Here is a 23,866-nt window from a genome sequence, read left to right as displayed (position 1 = left end):
TGAAGTAGATCGTTCTCAATCCTATTCGTGAACAATTCACTCAAAAAGGGTGAAAAAAAGTTAAGTAGCACACCGGTTTCCCGTTTCCACATCAATGAAGTGGGATTTTTTTCTAAGCAACCGTTCCTTCATGTAACGAAGCGCTTACTTGACTTGGGTGCTTGGAAACAAAATTTCTACTTCGAACGACACTTATCGTTCATAAAATAACATTAAATCCACATCCTTTACTTTCCTGATGAGGTCCCCTCTATTCTTAAATTGTTGCTCGGTTTCTGAATATTATATATTTATTCTTCGCAGGATGTTAGCAGTACAGGGTTGAGTACCCTTACTTTGACTGGAATCTCAATGATATCCTTTCATACCATTTCAGTTGAATCTGATAGAGCCTTTCCTTTATTTAAAATTTATATGGGATATCTCTCACGAGGTGAGGAAAATAGTTACGAGGCAATTATGATCATCAATCACGTTTGAGCTCAAATCAAACCAACTCGAAAAAAACATGTATTTCATTTTCCTAATGTGAAAATTAAAAATTATCAACGAATCAAATCATCTTCAGTTGTTGGTTACATTTTAAGCGGTCATTTTTATTTTATGGGCAAAGAAAATTTTGCTCTATTTTCCGTTATTTCATTATATTTTTCATAGAAATAACTTTCTGGTAATCTTTTCGAAATTTTCGTTTGATTGATTGAAGAAAGTGCTTACCATCTACCCTATGCAAACCAGTTTACAAGTATGTGAACGTATCCATGCGTACATGACCATCACAAAAGTGCCAACTTAATCCCAATCAGTCTGAAATTTTGACGTTTCGAGCACAGGTTGTGAGCAATCATTTCACCGATTTCCAGATTTTCTTTCAAAGTCACGGCTTTTCGTTAATGTCCGTAAAAATTCCAAGAGTACTTCAAATTAAACTTCAGGGCGACTACAAAAGTAACATGATCGATTGAAAGGTGCCTGTGCTTTCTCCCGTTTCCCCCAATTTCCAAAGTCCTCTGACAAGTTCACAAAAGTTTTGAATGTTTTCCTTTCGAAATTCTCTTGTCCTGCATGTTCAGAACGAAATCAAGCGAGAATGGGTGGTTGCATTGGAATTCATGGCAACGACGAGACGATTAGTGTGTCATCAACGAACGTGACTAGGCCTGCATCAGGTAGGCAATTGTGATAGTTCAAAATTGGAACGCGAGACAAATATGGTTTGTGTTAACGCATCGCCGTCCGTCTTCCATTTACAGGTGCGAGCACGACTATTCCGCGTAAAAATCATCCGCTTTGTCATGAGACGATCCGTTGGCGCTCAGATGTTCCCCTTACTGAGGGGCAGCTACGTTCCAAACGCGACGAATTTTGGGACACGGCGCCCGCCTTCGACGGTCGTAAAGAAATCTGGGATGCACTCAGGGCGGCTACCATGGCAGCGGAAGCGCTTGATTTCCAACTGGCTCAGGTGATACTCAATGGCGCCAGCATTTCAGTGCCTAATGGGTAAATCGCGTTAGAACAGGTGAAGGCCATATTTACATTTATCTTTGTGGCTTTCAGGTACCTAACTGAGTGCTACGACGAGTACGGGACGCAGTACAAGGTACCGATCTACTGCCTGTCATACCCCATCAACATAGTGAAGGAAGAAACGGGCAGGGATTCGCCGGCCGAATATTCGGAACCTGTTGATGGCGGCTTCGAAACGACGCTCAAACTGCGCCTCTCGTCGACGTGCAGCGACATAGAAATGACTGTTTATTCTAGGGATACAATAGGGCAGTGCAAAAAGAAAATTCAGGTACGTGGATTCGCCTGTGCCCAGAAAAGCATATGCCTGAATGTCATAATTTGGCTGAACTACGGGCACTTGGTCGATTAGAAAGCGATATCATAAAAGTTATTTGGGGTAATGACGTTGAAGAATCGATTTCGGATGCGTGTCCGTTGTAAAATTCCCGTAGTTGTCTGGAAGACATACGGAATCTGTCAACTCACGGTGCCAAACAATGTTCTTATCTTTAAAACTCTGCAAAGAATCATGTCTTCACTGCTGCAATCAGCGAATTTATGACCTTTGCCCGTGAATAGAGTGAGGCTTTTGAGTGTCTGCGACGATAACGTTTTAAAGTGAAAAGTGCACGCTACTGATTGCCATTATTTTTTCCTTTCCAGGCTCTGCAAGGTGTGCGGGCGTGCTGCCAGCGGTGGTTCTACGGCGGCAAGTTGCTCAGTGATAAGATGTTCGTCGAGGACGCGCACATCAAACCCGACTATATAGTACAAGTGATTGTTAACACAGAACACAGTAGCCATGATCACGACTACCACCACACCATAATGTCTAGCTAACCAAAACAGTAACTACTCAACCAGCGATCGACCGCAGCAATACCCAGCCACACTCACCACAAGCGAAAGACACCATCCAACCCTTCCCACTCACACCCATTATGAACTTAATTTATTGTTAGATCGTAAGCAGTGTATCACGTGAAGCAGGACCAGCACGGGCGAGTCTGCCGCAGGCGCGTGAGTCTTGTTTTTACGTTCCTGAGACGTTTTCAGCAAATTACCTAAAATATATACATATATATATATTATATGCGATTGAGATTAGATCACGTACACACCACACTTTTGTATAGTGTTCCAGTGCTGTGCACTACTTGTGAAGTTAATATTGTAATAGGAATACATAATTAGATATTTGATAACGAAGCAGCGGACAAGACCCTGAAGGAGCCGAGCCGCAGCCTGCGCAAACGCAATGCGCGTTCGCATATATATCCTCGCTCAGCAATTATCAAGTTGTGTTCCGAGCGAGCGACTGTTGAAATATAATCATAGTTGAATTGAAAATATATCTGAACTTTTTTGAGATGACGAGAAATACAGCCTTCAGAAGTTTTGATAAAATAAATGTGTTCTTTCATTTTTGTTATGCGCTCGTCGTAATAGGCCGAACTCTTACTAGATTATTAAATGAACTCAGTACCCAAAGTCAGCGGGTTTACGAGAGAAGTCGCGCTCCACCTGCATCAAGCGATGTATGCTGGCAAATAGTGAATAATAAGAAATCTGTGTAGAGGGTTTTGAACACCGATATTCCATAATTACAAATTCTAAACAGGGGAGAAAACAAATATCGTAAGAAACGAAAAGTTTTTCTAGTTAACACTGATTTCAATGTTTTAATATCCTGAACCCTTTTTAAGGTTCTGTGTAAAAACCAACCTTATTAAAATGGAACGGAACGCGTTGTTATTTACCAGTTCTTTCCTAAGCTTTTCATTCCTCAACATGCTATGACTCGCCTTCATTGGAGGCTAACATGTAGTACATGATATGCTTGGGGACAGGATCGCCGCTTGCATAAAATGAGTCATAGAGGCTTCGACCATATTTCGCAAAGATGTCGATGGGAACCATGCCTGCTATCATACTTGCTGACTCCTCTGCTGTTGGTTGTTATGTGGCTGCATTTTTTCTATTTGCTTCTTGCTTCAATGCAACGATGTAGTAACTCTACAAGTCTTTCATGTTAAGCTCTCAAGATGTGGTTTGAAGTTCGTTTTTGGTCAATCATGACTCCTAGGTATTTGAGCGCCGGTTGTAAATCTACGACGTGTTCATCAATCCTAATCTTTATCGAAGTTTTCTGTCTTCGTTTGATGATTAGAATTGCTTCAGTTTTATGCTCAGTGAGTTCGAGACTAGCGTTTTCTAGCATCTTATTTCTCAAATTGCCTTGTTTGCCAAGATCCCGATTGCTTTATACGAGGTTAGACAATTAAGTAATGAGCCTGATTTTATTGCCGCGCTTATAGTAAACCTGCAACCTTCAAATTCCCTTCCCTTTCCCCGGCATCCTTCCCCTCTCCATTGGAATGTTCACCATCGGTCAAGCTTGTTTAGTTCGCCCGCTGTGTCGTGCTGAGTAGACGTGTGTTGGTGGTGCTCGTCACGAAAATGGAGAAACGAAATCTAGAGCAACGCGTCGCGATAAAATTTTGCACCAGATTGGGCGAAACAGCTTCGGAAACGTACGGTAAAATTGTAAAAGTGCATGGTGATAGTGCACTTTGTTGTGCCCAGGTGTTTCGAGGGCATAGAGAGTTTAAGGAGGGGCATGAAAGCATGGAAGACGAGGCGCGGAGTGGGAGATCAGTCGAGGTGCGGACTGACGCGAATGTGCAGCGGAACTGGGTATGAACCGTGAAATAGTCAGACAAATTTTAACAGCCGATTTCGGGATGAAAAAGTTGTGCGCGAAGATAGTTCCAAAGAACCTTTGTGACGAGCAAAAGCAGCATCGAATGACCGTCGCAGAGACTGTTTGGAACAAGTGAAAAACGATCCCACGCTGCTTGATCGAGTTATTACAGACGATGAGAGCTGGTTTTTCCAATACGACCCGGAAACCAAACGCCAAAACTCACAATGGTTGTCTCCGCACGCCCCCGCCCGAAAAAAGCTCGCATTAGCAAATCGAAGGTGAAAACGATGATTATGACCTTTTTTGACAACCGAATTGTCCACAAAGAATTTGTTCCACCGGGGCAAACCGTAAATCAAGTCTACTATCGCCAAGTACTCGAAAGATTGCGAAAACGAATCAACAGGGTGCGCCCCAACATCGCTCGTAACTAGAATCTTCATCACGACAACGCGCCGTGCCACACCGCCCTCAGCGTGTTCCAGTATTTAGCCTTTAAAAGGACCGCCGTGTTGCAACAGCTGCCTTATTCGCCCGAAATGCCACCCTGTGACTTTTTTTTGTTCTCTAGAACAAAATCGGTGGTCAAAGGACCCATTTTGAGTCAATTACGGACATCCAAGCGGCCGTGACGAGGGCACTCTCGGACATCCCAGTCGAAGCGTTCCACATAAGAGAAACACTAAACTTTGATACCCAACAAATTCAGTTCGGTTCGGTTTTCCGACTTGTTTTCTTCGTGCATTTCGTTCATCTAAAAGTCCGAGCTTAGATTTTCTGGATTTCTCACCAATCTGCTAGCGACAAAATTCTCGGTTTTCCTCATTTCTCAACGCTCGGTTTGTTTGTAGCCGTCAGACTCCCCAATGTACCCGCGACGGGAACCTGTCTAAGTATGTAGGACTAGTGGCGGATTGATAAGTACGTGCTACACTTGTGCTTAAAATGTTTTTACCATTGCAATACAAAATTTATGAGCTACAACGTAATAATAATAATAATAATAATAATCGTTGGCGCAACAATCCATGTTGGATCAGGGCCTTGAAGTGTGTTAGAGCACTTCATTCAAGACCATAACGGTACACTAGGAGGCAATGTGGTCAGCATTGCGCTCGCCCGAGATTATTACCCTGATTTCACTCAGGTACTCATTCACAGCTGAGTCGACTGGTGTCCGACGTCAAATCGCGATGCAAATTCCACTGCCACCAGTGAGATTTGAACCGCGACCTTCCGTACGACAGCCTTGCGCTCTAACCACTCAGCTACAACGTAATAGAAATGAAAAATCATAATAGGCTGATGCGTAAAACTTACATCCCTGTTACAATATCTTTTTAATCTTAATCTTTGCGCGTTGCATAAGTAGCTTAGCTGGGGTTAACAGGTGCAACAGTGACTTAAACAATTGTGCGCGATTTTTGGATTTTTACTTTGAAACTCCACAGTTTTCCGTTTTCCAGGTAATATATAGTTACCACATTATATGCCCCGAGCTCGCATTACCATCGTCTAACGAAAAGCCTACGTCCGCACAAGCATATGCCATCCATCCATCGAATGTAAACATGGAATATGATACTACTCTCTATAAATCGCACACGTAGCATCACACTACCGGATGGATATTAAATTCACAAAACATTTAAATTACATACGCAGCATATACTTTGGAATAATTCCGATAACGCATTAGATATTCAAATTAAATTTCAAGAGTGGAGGGTAGTCTAGTCTCCAGAGATTGTTAAAGACGGAGATTTCAAAGAATAAAGTTGTTCGTGAGAAGAAAAAACTGTGTTTCACTAAACTTTATTACTACATGTATAACAGCAAAATGACCATTGGCGGAACAGGTCAATGTCTTAGATTCGAAAATGAAGTTGGGGATATATTCAGCTATTTCTTCTTGTTATCGGTGATATCGTACAGTATATGCATTGCATTTTACCTTGTCTGAAGGACATAGTGGAATTTAATGAAACATGACAGCTTCTTCCCTCAACTACCGCGACTTCGCTCAAATAATTTTGTGTGTGTAGAAAGGAATTGAAGACAAAATTTCGGTTCTTGGTTTCGGTGGTAATTCCAGTGCTTTGTTTGAGGATTGAAGGATACACATTGACTTCTAATAAACCTCAAGTCAAAGATCTTCTCAAGCACTACAAAAAAGATTTAGTTCAATTTCCACAAAAAAGTTACCACACGCACAGGAAGGAAGAACCCCATTGAAAATCATGTTTCATAGGTGAGGACCAAGTACTGAGTCTTGATATGGTGTGGGGCTGTTACGGAGCGGACGGCATGGGTAATGTGGTATTCGTAGAGGGGAATATGCATACTGAAATTTAAACAAGTCGGGAAACCAGAAGCTGGACGCTTCAGGTACGAGAGGTTTTGTGTATTTCTTAGTACGTAGCACGTAATATATCCATATATTATGTGAGAGTATCCACTTTCGGGTGATATTGACATTCATAGTCTTCAATCTTCAAAGAAGTAACAACTTTGACGTATTATAACTTTCTTAATAATAGTGCGATTTCCACCAAGATCATGCTCTACATTATAGCCTGCATCAATGCAAATTTTCGTGGTGCTAGGATGAACTTAAGGGGGGTTTCCAGCCAATTACAAAAAAATTATAGTAATATACTATTATTAACTTTCTTTGAACAGAATCGATATGAAAGGTATTTCGGAGCCAAGGCACCATATAGTGGCAGCCTCTAGATTTTTTTCAGATTTTTGGGTTTGGTAGTTTCTGAAAATAGCCCCCTTAAAGAAATGATCACTTTCAACCCCCCGCACTCCCCACGTTTCCAAGAAATGTCAAAACTAAGACCGGCTTCGAAAAGTACTAATCGAGACCTTTAATTTGATACCCCACATGACTATATTTGATGAAAAAAAATGTTACACCCCCCTTTTGCATGTATGGGGACCCCCCCCCCCCCCCTTAAGTTCAACGTAAAAGGATGTAACTCACTGTATGTGTGAGCGTTCACAGTTCCCAACTTTCTACCAAATTTGATGTCAATCGCTATAACCGTCTCCGAGAAAAATGCGTGTGACGGACAGACAGACAGACAGACAGACGGTAAACCGATTTTAATAAGGTTTTGTGTTTACACAAAACCTTAAAAAGAATTGCATGCCAGCGTAGAGAAATTGGGTATTTGCCACACATTCAAGGTATACCAAAAGAGTGACCCGAAACAGCGTGAAAAACACTCATGTGGTAATATTCAACTGTTTGAAACTACCTAAAACCTCTCCACAATCCTCGAACTGCAATATTAGTGAGAACTTGCGGGATTATGTCCACGATAGACGACGCGATCCATGCCACTGGTCAGTCCAGGCTGTATACGATGCTAAAAATTTCCATACGGAGTATTAACTAGGATTTTTTTTTGAGGTTTTATTATTATTATTACAATATTTTAGCTCTATCGGGATTTTAATTTTGCCTACGGAAATAATTGATAAATAAATAATAATAAATAATTTTCCTTGCACTGTGCCCAACAAACTGTACGCTAGGTTAACTGGAGCGCTGAGCTTCCAATTTTTGAATTGTTTGTATATTGGACATGTTATGTTCTTGGGCATACGTCCGGTATGACTTTGCCTATTTATTTAAATTGTTTTTATTAGTTGATGCAGGAGATACCTAAGGTATTGGCAACTTTTTTTTTAACCCGGCAGGTATCCCATCGATTCCAGGTTCTTTATTCGGCTCTAGATGGTACAGGCAGTCCGGTAGAGAGAAAATGCGAGCTCGGGGTGGAAATTATAGCTAAAAACCAGGGTCGCGGTGAAAGTTATGCCAGACCAATTACTTTTTTTTCAATGAAATTCTTAGTCTTAGCCCCCGAAAAAAACTCCGGGCTCGGAGGAATGCCCCCTCTCTCATCAGGCCTGTGACCACGAAAACTAGCACTAACTGCTACCTCTGCGATGTATCTTATTCTCAAAATGGCTTTGATAATCAAGGTGGCGCTAAGAAGGTAGCTAAAGTAGTGTCTCTTTTCGGAGAGTTGTTTAAAGCTTGTACCATTGTGGTAAGTTTTTCATTTTCGTATATAGTATGCGGTTCTTATGTCATTATTTTTACAATCAAATCATTAGTCCAGTTACGTTTTATACAATTTTTTTATTTGCTGGCCATGTTGGTTCTGGTATATAATGTCTGAAGGTGGTTGCATGGCAGTGCTTGGTTTTCCTTATTAATGGCTTCGTCACTTTTTATTGTACATCAAACCAATAATAATGCTTTTCTCGAGTTTGGTACTCCAATCTTACTTCAGCGGACATTTAGATTTCGCATTTTAGTCCTGACCTTAGCTCATTTACTATTATTTTAAATTGTCGTTTGCATACCCGAGCCACTTCGTTTTCTAAGGTGCCAATACATTAATACTTAGCTGTGATATCTCTCAAGGGGGCTCTTACACTGCACGTTTAACAATCTAACATTTCAAATTTCAAAAGAATAGTCCAATTTCCATTGCCGAACCCGTTGCCGTTGTTTTGGTTCCATGAGAGATTCCTGGTCTCGTCCACTGACAATTGATTTTTTTGCGTTATCAGTGCCTCATCTTTTTTACTTCTGCTTTGGTTTCTAGTTTTAAGATGCGTACATCTTCCAGGAAGAACTTTGCTAGCATTACTTTGAACTCCGGATTACCCTGAGCGTTTCTCTGCACTTTCCATACAAACCCAAACTTAATTTTAGTTGATTTTTCTTTTCACATATCATCATCATCAGCGGCGCAATAACCCGTATCCGGTTAGGCCTGTCTTAGTAAGGAACTCCAAGCACCCCGGTTTTGCGCCGAGGTCCACCAATTCGATGTCCCTAAAAGCTGTTTGGCGTCCTGACCTACGTCATCGATCCATCGCAGGCAGGGTCTGATTTACTTAGAGTGGAGCCTTTTTGGTATGAGCCAATGATGTTCTGGGCGTATGGGGCTATCCGACTTAGTAAGACAACGGAGAATATTTTATAGATGGTACTCAGCAACGTGATACCTCTATAGTTGCTGCACTGTGATATTTCCTTTTTATGTATGGCACAGATAATGCCTGGTTGCCAGTCATCAGGCATTGATTCGCTATCCCACATCTTGAACATAAGTTGATGAAGCGCTTGGTGTAGTTGGCCGCCTCCATATTTAACCAATTCGGCTGTAATTCCACCGGATCCTAGCAGCTTATGGCTTTTAAGCCTATGTATTGCACGGACTGTTTCTTCTATGTTTGGTGATGGCAGCATTTGTCCGTCGTCTGCAGTTGGCGGGACCTCCAACTCGCCGATATTTTGGTTGTTGAGCAGTTCATTAAGATACTTACCCCATTGCTCCAATATGCCCATTCCATCAGAAATCAGATTTTCCTCTTTGCCGGGGCAGGATGAGCATCGAGGTGTATAAGGCTTCATCCTGGTGACTTGTTGGTAAAACTTCCGAGTCTGGTGCCGTTGATCCCTCTACTTTTCGACTTCACAGACCTGTTGGTTCTCCCAGGTTTTCTTTTTTCGTCTGCGAAGTCACTTCTCAACTCGACGGAGTTCGTGATAAGTCGACGCACATGCCCGCGTTCTTTGAGAATACAAAATTACCCGGTATGCAGCATTCTTCGGTTCCATTGCTAGCTTACATTCATCGTCGAACCAGCCGTTCCCACTTTTCTTGCGGCTGGGGCCAACTATGTTTGTGACTGTATCAATGATAACGCCCTTCAGGTTCTCATAAATACTCTGTATTATTTTCGTAAAATTATAGATAGAAATGACTACTGTTGCAGAGAGAAGTTTACTAAGCAACCTTCATTTTTTGGTTAGTTTTTGGAAGAATTTTGAATATTTACACTCCAAGTGATCAGGATTAAAAAAGATATTTCGATGATTTGATGGAAATGAAAAGAAAACTAGTTAATATTGGACAACTGCCAAGATAAATTAATGATGAAAAAGGCAATCTCTTTCTTATGTCCAAATTTCTGCGCTCCCAGCAAGCATCCAAGTCTTTACTTTCGAAAGCAAAAGCCAACCTTTATAAACTCAAATAGACAGGAAACTTGTATTAGAATAACTTTATCTTGAAGAACGGTAAAAATTTGAATAACAATAACATTCGGTTTCATATTGAACAAATTTCAATTTAGCCATTCTTAACCGTCCCATCATCTACCCGATCAGCATGAACGGCCGGCGTAAGACTGAAGTTCATCTTGATTACATCACAAAACATGGCCAGAAATATTAATCCTGTAGAAATGTGATTTAGACGATCTGCTAAAACTCGATGTTCTGGTCCTTTGTGCATATTCACCAAGCCAAGGAACATAAGAACTGCGGCGGTAGCCACCTGCAAAATGTTCAGGTTTGTTATGGCAGCAGTTGTAAGCTTTGCAATGTTATCAAAATATTTAGAATGAAATGGAAACATAAATTTGATAGTTATACTGTATTACAAAGAATAATATTATAGCTTAGAAAATTCCAGGGGTTTGTCAAGACAAAGTAGCTTGTAGTCATGGCTTTATTACTCGTTGGTCGTTGAACATTTAATACTTAACCAATACAGGGGATAAACCCAAAGCCGGGAAGGACCGAATGAAAACACTCCAAATTATATTCAAAACTTTTATTTTACAAATTACTGTTGACATCTTGCAACAACACAAGGGGTTGATTTGAATGTTCCATTCCGAAGCCAGAAATAATAACGTTTACTAAAGATATCAGAAAGACCATTACAAGTATGATGTCATTAAGGTAAACAGCGGCCGTTTGGTCCTTTTTGCGGTTAATGTTCAGGCTGCCGATTACCACAAAGAGTATTCCAACAATTAGCTGTGGCGAGGAGGAATATAAAGAATAATTAAACAAACATTTTCCTAAGCTGATTTAAATAAAAAAAATGAGAAATGCCTAAATAATTTGTTTTAATTAGATATAAAAACCTACGGCCCTTTTTTTCTTAAGAATAATTTATTACAATAAAAAATCACAAAAAAAATAATCTCATTGGTCCTTAGTATCTGCTATTGCTATCTTGCCTCTAGCCTATGTAGTCATTCTAGTATCGAAAGCCGATATGAACAGATTGACCATAATTGTCAGGAAGGCAAGAGCTGTTCGTAAGTGATTCATTAAATTAGCTGAGCGATGATATTCAGGCAAATGGAGACGACAGTCACGTAAAAGGCTCAACGAAAGACTCAAAAGTCCTGATAGAACCTAATTCAAAGTTTTGACGACACACTTAATTTTAATGCTTTCATATGAAAATTGAAGTTAACAGATTTACCTGGAGGACAATCGATGAAGAAATTAAAATCAACATAAGTTTGTAGAATTCGTGTCGCTCGCCCACTTGCAGGATGTACTTGAGTTGCGATGCGTTTGCTGTTAGCAAAGCGATGTCTAGCATTCCTTGTGCAATTGTCTTCTTCGTGGCATACCGATTTGCATCCATCGATTTCATCTGGAAAAGAGTGAACATATGTGATAGGGAGAAGTGAATCTGTTTAGCAAAAAAGAACAGTGATTTGAGAACTATATTTAATGTGGATAGGAAAGCTGCATAATATTGATGGAAGTCGCTCTCAAGCAGTTCATTTTAGCCGCGATGATAACGCAGTGCAGAATTGAGCATGATTGGGAGTAGTCCCAGCCCAACCCACTCTCACAGAAGTAGATCGTTCAGAGTTAGTAATTATCATAAGTTGGATTATTAGATCATTCTTTGAGGGGTCACGGGGTGTTAATTACACCAGGACAACAAATACCTGAAGTCTATTTTGATGCTATCAACTCAACGCTGGGACTAAGTCCTTCTTTCTAACCTGTGCCCTTCTCCCATTCTCTCCCAAACTGTTTGTAATTTTACCGAGTCTAGTTCGCTACTTAGATCAAAAATAACTTTCAATTACTCTGGTTGGTTTCACATTCGAAAATTCATTTGATGTTCCCTTACTTTTATCTATTTGTTGCTAACTCTTCTCTCTAGTGGAAATGAGATTGAAGGAGGGAGGAGCGTAGGGAACTGAAGTTTCTTATTGCCACTACGAGTAGGGGCGAACGTGCTGCGTTTGAACTCCGGAACCGCGGAAAATTTCAGGGAGTGTATCATCATCATCATCAACGGCGCAACAACCGGTATCCGGTCTAGGCCTGCCTTAATAAGGAACTCCAGACATCCCGGTTTTGCGCCGAGGTCTACCAATTCGATATCCCTAAAAGCTGTCTGGCGTCCTGACCTACGCCATCGCTCCATCTTAGGCACGGTCTGCCTCGTCTTCTTTTTCTACCATAGATATTGCCCTTATAGACTTTCCGGGTGGGATCATCCTCATCCATACGGATTAAGTGACCTGCCCACCGTAACCTATTGAGCCGGATTTTATCCACAACCGGGCGGTCATGATATCGCTCATAGATTTCGTCATTGTGTAGGCTACGGAATCGTCCATCCTTATGTAGGGGGCCAAAAATTCTTCGAAGGATTCTTCTCTCGAACGCGGCCAAGAGTTCGCAATTTTTCTTGCTAAGAACCCAAGTTTCCGAGGAATACATGAGGACTGGCAAGATCATAGTCTTGTACAGTAAGAGCTTTGACCCTATGGTGAGACGTTTCGAGCGGAACAGTCTTTGTAAGCTGAAATAGGCTCTGTTGGCTGACAACAACCGTGCGCGGATTTCATCATCGTAGCTGTTATCGGTTGTGATTTTCGACCCTAGATAGGAGAAATTGTCAACGGTCTCAAAGTTGTATTCTCCTATCCTTATTCTTCTTCATGTTTGTGTTTGACCAGTGCGGTTTGATGTTATTGGTTGATTCGTCTTCGGTGCTGACGTTGCCACCATATATTTTGTTTTGCCTTCATTGATGTGCAGCCCAAGATCTCGCGCCGCCTGCTCGATCTGGATGAAGGCAGTTTGTACGTCTCGGGTGGTTCTTCCCATGATGTCGATATCGTCAGCATAGGCCAGTAGTTGGGTGGACTTGAAGAGAATCGTACCTCTTGCATTTACCTCAGCATCACGGATCACTTTCTCGAGGGCCAGGTTAAAGAGGACGCATGATAGCGCATCCCCTTGTCGTAGAGTGATTGTATGCTATGATAAAAAAAATTCATTATTGCGCTAATCAGGGAAGCAGAAACTGCCGCAAATAATTACGATTTCACTACCGTATAGTGCATTACCAAAGAACTTGCAGGTGGTCGCAAATTTCTCGAGCCTGCGTTCTGTGAGGAACATTAACCTTAGACTTCTAATTCAAGAGACGAGCAATTCAAAAAGTGGGGGAAACATTCCACCACGGTTTTCAATCATATAACATCTGCTAAAGTTCCACTTTTTTTGGATGAAATGCTTAGTCACCATAACATGCGGAGCCGTATCCGTATGTTGCTCCTTCAAACAAAAAAGAAATCATCTCGGCCGTCAATACAATCAAGCTTGGCAAGGTTATTGGGCTTGACGGTCTGCCCGCGGAACTTTTTCCACTTTTCCGTAAATCCTGGGATCTGAAGTCTTACTCAGTGAGTGGAAGAAAGGGAAAATCGTCAATTGGAGGAGTATTTACGTGTTTCTTGACATCGCAGCTAAAATTATCCTAGATTCTCCTGCATTGACAACATCAACACCCTCCGGATTATTTGGAAGCAATGTGCGGAATTCAAACCTCCGCTTCACCTTTCTTTGCTTTCTATAGCACAAGTAGTATATCTGGAATCCTCTACGCAGGGGGGTATACCTGAGAAATTAATAGTTATTATCCGAGCGCCACATGATGGCGCAAAATATCACATCCTGTAAAATTTCCCATGAACTTGAGGCTCAAAACGGCAAAGTTTTATTCTGTCGCAAATACTATTTCTTCCTGTTATAGGCGTCCTCAATGGACTATGACAACTCTCACCGAGTCATGGATCTTGGCCAAATAGTTCTGGATTTGGAAAGAGAGGCAAGTAGAGTTGGACTGAAGATAAACACCAAAACCAAGGTTGTCAGTCTGACAGGTTATCGCACTCTCTTTATCTGTATTAATGGGCAGAGCATCGAAGGCGTCGATCAATTTTTCTATCTTGGTAGCGTTTCTGCCGACGTTGGCACCGAACTTGATGTCATTCAACCTAACAATGCTAAATCCACCTTCGCTGTTTTTCATAAAATGTGAAAATGCAGATACCCTAGCAGCAATATTAAGTTGAAGTTCTTCTGCGCTAATGTTCTCTCTGTGTTGCAATATTGAAGTAGCACATGGAAGTGAACAATTACTTAACAGTTCCAAGCCATCGTTAATACTTGTCCCGCCGTATCATTAGTATACTCTGCCTGAGAAAATCTCCAACGATGACTTGAGTCAGCATACCGACCAGCTACCGAGAGAGTAGATAAGTTATAATTGAAGAAAAGAAGAGGAATGTATTTTTGGCTACCCCATACAATGGAACCAACTTTCCCAGAGCGGCCGACGAGTGGGGCGCCCTAGATTCACAGAACAGTAAAAGAAGGGTGTAGACTTCTTGGGAAGACCTGAAGAAACCTAGAGTGAATTTCGTCGAACCGGCAACGGTAGCGAGCAGGCGTGGTGAACGGGTTAAGATAATGGCCACCATATATTTTGAGAAGGAGTTATATATAATTACTGACGAATCAATATCCTTGAACTGGTAAGAGGAGAAGACAGGTGGCAGCATAGTGAAGATTAAACTAAAGGTTTCCGTTGAATGTCATGCAAAGATCCTTACAAGGGGAAACACTGAAAAAGACTGACCATTTTAGTAATTAACAGATGTCGAGAAACGAGATTTCAGTGAAAAAACGAAGATGGAACATTTCTTAATATTAAGCATCAACTCATTCTGTGCACACCAGGCAGAGAATTGAGGTTTAATGGTCTGCATATTGAAAACAGGGGCAAGTAAATAAAGAACAAAGCCCATTAATAAAGAAAGAGAAATGGACCAATGATGGATGGGAGATTCCATCATCATCATCAACGGCGCAACAACCGGTATCCGGTCTAGGCCTGCCTTAATAAGGAACTCCAGACATCCCGGTTTTGCGCCGAGGTCCACCAATTCGATATCCCTAAAAGCTGTCTGGCGTCCTGGCCCACGCCATCGCTCCATCTTAGGCAGGGTCTGCCTCGTCTTCTTTTCCTACCATAGATATTGCCCTTATAGACTTTCCGGGTGGGATCATCTTCATCCATACGGATTAAGTGACCCGCCCACCGTAACCTATTGAGCCGGATTTTATCCACAACCGGACGGTCATGGTATCGCTCATAGATTTCGTCATTGTGTAGGCTACGGAATCGTCCATCCTCATGTAGGGGGCCAAAAATTCTTCGGAGGATTCTTCTCTCGAACGCGGCCAAGAGTTCGCAATTTTTCTTGCCAAGAACCCAAGTTTCCGAGGAATACATGAGGACTGGCAAGATCATAGTCTTGTACAGTAAGAGCTTTGACCCTATGGTGAGACGTTTCGAGCGGAACAGTCTTTGTAAGCTGAAGTAGGCTCTGTTGGCTGACAACAACCGTGCGCGGATTTCATCATCGTAGTTGTTATCGGTTGTGATTTTCGACCCTAGATAGGAGAAATTGTCAACGGTCTCAAAGTTGTATTCTCCTATCCTTATTCTTGTTCGTGCTTGTGTTTGACCAGTGCGGTTTGATGTTGTTGGTTGATTCGTCTTCGGTGCTGACGTTGCCATCATGTATTTTGTCTTGCCTTCATTGATGTGCAGCCCAAGATCTCGCGCCGCCTGCTCGATCTGGATGAAGGCAGTTTGAACGTCTCGGGTGGTTCTTCCCATGATGTCGATATCGTCAGCATAGGCCAGTAGTTGGGTGGACTTGAAGAGGATCGTACCTCTTGCATTCACCTCAGCATCACGGATCACCTTCTCGAGGGCCAGGTTAAAGAGGACGCATGATAGCGCATCCCCTTGTCGTAGACCGTTGTTGATGTCGAATGGTCTTGAGAGTGATCCTGCTGCTTTTATCTGGCCTCGCACATTGGTCAGGGTCAGCCTAGTCAGCCTTATTAATTTCGTCGGGATACCGAATTCTCTCATGGCCGTGTACAGTTTTACCCTGGCTATGCTATCATAGGCGGCTTTAAAGTCGATGAATAGATGGTGCAACTGTTGTCCATATTCCAACAGTTTTTCCATCGCTTGCCGCAGAGAGAAAATCTGATCTGTTGCTGATTTGCCTGGAGTGAAGCCTCTTTGGTATGGGCCAATGATGTTCTGGGCGTATGGGGCTATCCGGCCTAGCAAGATAGTGGAGAATATCTTATAGATGGTACTCAGCAACGTGATACCTCTATAATTGCTGCACTGTGTGATATCTCCCTTTTTATGTATGAGACAGATTATGCCTCGCTGCCAATCGTCAGGCATTGATTCGCTGTCCCATACCTTGAGCACAAGTTGATGAACCACTTGGTGTAACTGGTCGCCTCCATATTTAACCAATTCGGCTGTAATTCCATCGGCTCCTGGCGACTTATGATTTTTTAGCCGATAAATTGCACGGACTGTTTCTCCTAAACTTGGTGGTGGCAGTATTTGTCCGTCGTCTTCAGTTGGCGGGACCTCCAACTCGCCGATGTTCTGGTTGTTCAGTAGCTCATCAAAGTACTCAACCCATCGCTCTAATATGCCCATTCTGTCGGAAATCAGATTTCCCTCTTTGTCTCGGCAGGATGAGCATCGAGGTGTATAAGGCTTCATCCTGCTGACTTGTTGGTAAAACTTCCGCGCCTGGTGCGGTTGCTCCCTGTACTTTTCTAGTTCACAGACTTGTTGGTTCTCCCAGGCTTCCTTTTTCCGTCTGTGAAGTCGCTTCTCCGCTCGACGGAGTTCGTAATAAGTCTCTGTGCGTGCCCGCGTTCTTTGAGAATGCAACATTACTCGGTATGCGGCATTCTTCCGTTCCGTTGCTAGCTTACATTCATCGTCAAAGCAGCCGTTCCGACTCCTTTTGCGGCTGGGGCCAAGTATATTTGTGGCCGTATCCATGATAACGTTCTTCAGGTGGTTGTGGGGGAGATTCCAGAAAAGGGAAAAAGGAAGCAGCTGCTGGCTGAGACTCTACTCCTACTACCATATAAGTAAGACTCCAACCAGAAGAGAACAGATGATGCAAAGTCATTCGAGCCGAGCTTCTTGAGGAGCCAGTCAGTGTAAATTGTGTGCACATCTTTCCTTCTATTAAGGGATTCAGCGACAAAGTTGGTAAACTGCAATAAGTTAGTTACGGTTGAAGCCACCTTTTGAAACCCAGCCTTCTACGCCGTCGTAAGATACCCGAAGCAACACGAAAGGCGGTCTTTGAAATATTTCTCCAGAATTTTAGACATGGAGCATGGACCAATAGTTTTTAACCAATGAACTTTGTCTGGTTAGATATCTTCAAATAAACTTTTGTTGAAAATTTACAAAGAGGGGGAAGAGAAATATGCTTTTTATATTTAAAAAAAAATTAGGAAGACCGTAGGTATCACAACTACCATTAACATCAAGACTGTCGATGGAAAATTTGACTACGGCAGGCTCACAACAGGAATAAAGGAAGCATAAGATGAAAGAATATCGAATTTATCTATCTATAGAAAAGCGAGGTAGATGTAAAAACTGATGAGTAGTAATTTTGGAAAGGCTTACAAGCAGAAATGGGGGAAAATGAAATACAATCATCGAATTTTATGTTGGCAACGGGCGGAGCAGTTGAAGAGCAGATAGTTCGAACATGAGACCAGAGGGGCTTAAATTCACGTCGTTTGAGAGAGCCGTCAATGTCTGATAGATATTCGAAATATGCGGTCCTGGTTAAGATTTTTGTGAACAAACGTATAGCTTTACAGTTGGCTAGAACAACTGCATTACGTGTGCGACGTAATTTTAGCCGAGACTGATGTTTCACATCCAAGGAATCACGAATGTCTACTGGGAACCAAATCAGCTTATTACATGAAGTCTGGTTGCAAGATAAATTTTGGTGGGACGTCCAATGAACTTCCTTATTTTGGGCTAGTAAATTGGTCTTGTGGAATTTGAAATTTGAACTCTTATGCATCGGTTGTATGGTGGATCGATTAATATTTAAGTGAAGTACTTGAAGGGCGCATGGTGGAGAGAGTGTTAATGATTTCGTAAAAACAGACAGGAATTAGTTTGACCCCCTAAATCCCAACCAATGGCCGAAGAATCTTAAATTCTATAAATGAACGTTGAAGTTGAGGCATGCCAAAAATGACCATTAGAACTGACTTTGGTCAATCACGAGACAACATTGCGCTTATATGCTCCTATGCTAGCCAGGATTGAAAGTGTGGAAAGAGTCCGTCCTTTTGGGCATTTCAGTTTCTCTCACGTCATACACAAAACTTTACGTGTTTACACTTATACATGGTACATTAGGATCACAGTAGAACGGGAAAAAATGAAAATTTTGGGGTAATCCGCGGGAAATTGCGAAAGCGATGCACGCAATTTCCACTTGTACATATGTATGAAGTTAAAAATTCAATCGTCCATTTTTTTCCAAGAACCATTCACACAACTAATTTGTCCACTTTTGTTAGTATCTGGCTTCACAGTGAGAGTTGAGCATTATTTAGCAAGTTGTAGAAGTTCACTAAAAAAAAAGATGCAAATAAACCGGAAACCAGAAACTCGGTGCTTCAGGTATGAAAGGCTCTTATGGATTTCATATGGGAAATTATTTTGCCAGAGGACGATTCTGTTTGAACATCTATGCCGCCTTAAGGCACATTAAGTTTACACAAAATATGCAACTTGGGCATAGTATGTCTTTCTTAGTAACGACACGATTTCCTTTAAACTTAATATTATTTCTTATATTGTCCTCAAAGTTTTTGCAGAACTGTGTAACCCTATATTGCATTTTAGGGGAACTTCTCAGTGAAATTCGAAAATATAATCACACTATTATTAGTTTTAATTGAGTAGAGAACGGTATGAAATATATTTTGGGGCCAAGTTTTTATACCTTAATGATTGTTTTTTCCGATTTTTCGCTTGAGTAGGTTCTAAGAATGAATCCTGTCTTACGTTAAATTTGTACTTATGACCGCTCACTCTTCGGTTTTCAACGGAATGAGATCTGTTTCATAAAGCACTAATTGACATTTTTCCTTTGATACCCTACAGGCTATACAACGCATCATGGGGGAGAAGCTATTGCCTCTGAGCACTCAGATCGTGGTAGCCCATTGTACTCACTCCGCCCCCCTCCCCCCCCGCTTCTAGCGGCATATTCTGGATTCCTGATGTCTGATGCGTCCATAGGCGGGTCACATAGAAACTAGGGCATGCACATAGAAGACTTCCGTATATCCCGCCACGCATTCCTCTTTGACTTCCCAGTTCTTCCTATGTTTCAGGGTAACTTCATATTTTCTACCAAACAGATGTATGGAGACCCGAGAACCAGAAGGCATTGTAAGGACTGGATTCAGTGTTGCCAGTAACTCTTCCAATGCTTTGTGATTCACGTCCGTTGTTTTCCCATAGATCTAATAGAATTAGTCTATGAGGTGGTCTCATTGTAGTGCTTTGAATAAATATATCCAGGGGCTGCAAATTGAGTAATGCATTTTGAGCTGCACCGGATGTCGTGCTCATGGCACCGAGAATATGGAGACACACAGTTCTTTGCAGTTTAAAACTTTTTTGTCTCACCTTAACCCGCCACACTACAGAAGCATAAGCGAACATTGATCTAATGATAGTAATGTATATCCATATTACCACATGAGGCCTGAGTCCCCATGTCGAAGTAAAGGTCCGTTTGTACAGCTCATAGATTGTGAGAGCTCGTTTCAACTTTAACTCTACAGTTTGTTCCAAAGAAGTTTTTTATCTAGAGTGACTCTCAGATATTTCACTTCTCCAGAGAGTTGAAGGGTTGTAACCCTGATCTTTGGGAACAAAGTCCATCCAGCTTTCTCCTTTTTGTAAATAATACCATTGTGTTTGAAATAATAAAAACTTGTTGTTTCTTTTTCGTTGATGTGAATATTTATTCTTGCAAATACTGATATTTCGGAAACCACTTGTTCCCTTCATCAGGGCTAATAAGTTTGCTCATCTGTACGCATTAAGGTTATATTTATACTAGTCTAAATCTATACTATATACTACGATATTATATAATAATATAATAATATATTTACAGTATTTGCAAGAATAAATATTCACACCAACGAAAAAGAAACAACAAGTTTTTATTATTTCAAATAATTAATCGTTGGAAACACCGCATAATTTCACTCAGATACTATTGTGGTTTAACTGAAAGTCCATGCGTGAGACACCAACTGTCATCAAACCACCGGTACGTTGTATATTTCTATACACCGTTCCAAGATCTTGATAAACAGCAAGTACAGCCATAGTAGTGAGTTGATCAGCATACTCCACAGAAGTGGTGATAGCGCATCTCCTTGGAGGCAGCCTTTTGTTGCTTCTGTTGTTATGTAATGATCGACACCCACTTCAGCACACATCAATCTTTGTGTTAGCATAGCATAGATCCACTTAATTAAAGTATCAACAACACCATGTGATCTCGCGACACCACAAAGCTTTTGGATACGAGCACAGTCAAAGGCCCCTTCAATGTCCACAAACACCCCCATCGCCTTCAGAGCTGTATCATATATCTTTGAAACCAAAGAATGAAGAGCAGAGTCATAGGACTTTCCACGCTGGTAAGCATGTTGGCTTTCACTAAGTGGGTGCAACCTGAACGCCTTCCCGCGAATATGACGCTCAGAGAGAGAGACTAAACCTTTCAGCAAGGGTGAGTCAAGCTAATCTGTCTGAAGTTCTTTGGATTAGAAAGTCAACTTTCTCAGGTTTCGGTATAAAGACAACCTTAACCTTCTGGTAAGGGGTAGGTACATAGCCCAAAGCGAGACATACTAGAAAATATTTCTTAACAATCGCTCTAAGTGCTCCATTCCTTCCTTTAGTATTGCTGGATAGATGTCATTCATGCCAGGTTCTTTGAACTGCTCAAAAGACAGTATGGCAACTCTCACAATGCACCATAGTGTCCTGCTGCAAAATTTAGTTCCTAGGATGAACTACACGAGGTTTCTCGGTCATTGTGAAAAATTTGTTAATATACTATTATTAAGTTTATTTGAATAGTTATTGAATTGGGATGTATTTTGAGGAGCAGATTTCACATAGGTGCATCAAACACTGGTAACCGGTACCGGTATTGCTTTGAAATGATTAACAACTTTTTGTGAGACGTACAACAAGAAGACCATAGTAGAAAGAAGAACTCTAGTTTTGGGTTTTGTAACTAAGCTGGATGCCTGGATACCTTACGAATTCCATTAGAGAAGCAAAGAGCATAGGATAGCTTGTATTATTTCTCAACTTGTTACGCAGTATTTCTACGACGGATGATCATTGAAATGTGAAAACTGATTCTGAATAAGGACATACAAAGAAAGACCGAGTAAAATTTTCGACTTCGGAAGGAGGTTTGCAACCATACAATGTTTTCCTATATAGTATGTATATTTTACGGGATTCATGCATAGTGTGAGCTTTTGAAACGTTAGCTGGACATTTGGATTGCCAGCAACTAAGCCAAATTTTACGAGCAGTTATTGATAAGTTCCCCGCTTAAAATATTATTACTCTTTTCGAGTCCTTTACAAGTTCCTCCAGGGCACGAGCAACTAGGCAAGGAATTATTCAAGGTATGCTTACAGAATCTAGACGAGGAGGAAGGTAACATAGACAACGGGAGGATATGAGATCACACACAAAGATAGAAGGGTGTATAAAATTGAGTGTCCCTATTTCATGTAATTTTTGTTTAGGAGACAGATTTTGAATTGATGAACACCGCTGGAGAATTTTTGTAATTTCCATCTCCATAAAAAACAGAAAATTTAAAGGTAGCAGGATTTGGTAGTATATAATTTATATGTAATGAACGTAGGCTGTGATGATATCCACCTCTATGGAATGAGTTTCAAATGTTTAGGTAGAATTATTCAACTACAAATGTTGCTTTTCCCACAATTAAGTGCAGACGATTTCTTTCTATCCATAAAGGTCATTTCATTAAGATCCTGAAACGTAACTGACCATTTTTCCTCTCCACTACTGAACTTGAATAAATAATGCATGACTTCGAAGCCATGTTCTAATTTCAGACTAAACATGAATCACTATCTCATTTTGGAGTTTAAATAGGGGTGAAACGTAATTATGTATCTTTTTCAATGATATAATAGAAATACTTCTCGTTGGTAGCTAAATCCATCTGCACTCAAGACGTTCACTAAGCGACTCGACATAATGCGCTTAATTCTTTTATATTAAATGAATTTCAATGAATACTGCGTTCACTGGAGTGGAACTCGGTAACTTCCTTTATCACTCAAAGCAATTCACTACATTATAGTTGTACACACAAAACCTTGTTAGTTTCCTCAATATCGTTACATCTACATTGTATAATTACACCGCACATGACCGATATTTGAGTTACTTCAACTATCTTGTCTCATTTTCAGATGAGAATTGGGCCAAAGCAGTTGTTTTCATATCCTGAGTCGTTCACTCGTACACCCACTACCGGAACCCAATATCGATCTACGGTAACTGGTACCAGGAACCAAAGACGAAAAGATACTTCGACTTCAGATATCTAAATATGCATAATTACAGGGCACAATTTTTAATTACCTCGGTTTGCTCGCGATTTTCGTTATTTGTATTCAAAATTGACGTCATCTTGTTGATAGAATTGCTAAAAATCTTGTATCGGTAAACAGAGTTATTGCGCTATTTCAACAAGTTCAGATATCCGAAAACTCGCGTCCCCTGCGTAACCGAAAACCACCTAACAGCCAAGCAGCCGCCTGAGCACTAAAGATACTGAACAGTAGCACGCTTTGAATGCAAAACATTGAAATGGAAGTTAGTATTGATTTATTGTAGAAGGGGCTGTCGGTTGTTAAGTTGATGAGTCAAACCTCCAACTTTTTGGCTTGGTATCCACATGGTTGTTCACGGTTCGCTCAATCTACTAGTCTTGGTCTCACTAGTTACTCATTAACGGAGAGTTGCGTTCACCCACCTTTGTATGTACCTCAGTAGGATTCCGTTTAGGTTTTGTTGCAGGTTAATGAAACAAAGATGTTGTTGAGATAGTTGTAATGAATGCAGGCTTTGTTGTTCGCAATTAATTATTTTATTTTACTGAAAATATAGTCCGACCTTACATTCTTCCCTAAAGCATTCAAGTAGACAGTTGTAGCCTTTAGAAAACACAAAAGCGATGCAATTAAAGCATTGATGCTCGGTAGGCTTATTAGGGGTTGATGCACTTTGAACTTCCGCGTTTTAGTGTACAAAATTGTAAATACTATTTTGTTAAGTAAATGCACTTAACTAGGAAGTACTGAAAGTAACGCAGATTTGCTTTAAAAATTAAGAAAATTACCTATTCTATCTATATCGGAATTCTTAATAGCTACGGTGTAGTGCAATTTTTCATGACTCCTAAAGCGCCGTTTTGATTTTGACTGGAGTATTGTTCCCATTATAT

At 41.0% G+C, this 23,866-nt stretch overlaps 2 protein-coding genes across 6 annotated transcripts; one reads left to right on the top strand and one right to left on the bottom strand.

The window, feature by feature from the left end:
* The first annotated feature begins 795 nt into the window (after positions 1-795).
* LOC119660124 (ubiquitin domain-containing protein 2) lies at positions 796-2,923 on the top strand. 2 transcript variants are annotated; one of them, XM_038068517.1, is made up of 5 exons: positions 796-968; positions 1,074-1,169; positions 1,254-1,503; positions 1,561-1,801; positions 2,176-2,923. In XM_038068517.1, exons 2-5 carry the CDS (start codon positions 1,091-1,093, stop codon positions 2,350-2,352), a joined length of 747 nt encoding a protein of 248 aa, XP_037924445.1. In that variant the 5' UTR covers positions 796-968; positions 1,074-1,090; the 3' UTR covers positions 2,353-2,923. The 2 variants fall into 2 exon arrangements, with proteins under 2 accessions (XP_037924445.1, XP_037924444.1); XM_038068516.1 differs by having other exon boundaries at positions 796-1,169.
* Positions 2,924-10,306: 7,383 nt separating this feature from the next.
* Positions 10,307-23,286, bottom strand: LOC119660380 (ninjurin-2). 4 transcript variants are annotated; one of them, XM_038068901.1, is made up of 3 exons: positions 23,002-23,286; positions 11,542-11,718; positions 10,307-10,596 (listed from the first exon to the last, which is right to left on the bottom strand). In XM_038068901.1, the coding sequence occupies exons 1-3, from the start codon at positions 23,047-23,049 to the stop codon at positions 10,390-10,392; spliced, it is 432 nt and encodes a 143-aa protein (XP_037924829.1). In that variant the 5' UTR covers positions 23,050-23,286; the 3' UTR covers positions 10,307-10,389. The 4 variants fall into 4 exon arrangements, with proteins under 4 accessions (XP_037924829.1, XP_037924827.1, XP_037924828.1 ...); XM_038068899.1 differs by lacking the exon at positions 23,002-23,286 and adding an exon at positions 22,554-22,943; XM_038068900.1 differs by lacking the exons at positions 10,307-10,596; positions 23,002-23,286 and adding exons at positions 10,861-11,084; positions 22,554-22,911.
* Between the last annotated feature and the right edge of the window lie 580 nt (positions 23,287-23,866).

This window comes from Hermetia illucens, chromosome 6 (assembly GCF_905115235.1).
Source record: "Hermetia illucens chromosome 6, iHerIll2.2.curated.20191125, whole genome shotgun sequence".
NCBI lineage: Eukaryota > Metazoa > Arthropoda > Insecta > Diptera > Stratiomyidae > Hermetia > Hermetia illucens.
Note: the sequence above shows the minus strand (reverse complement) of the source record. Positions and strands in the feature narration are given on the sequence as shown.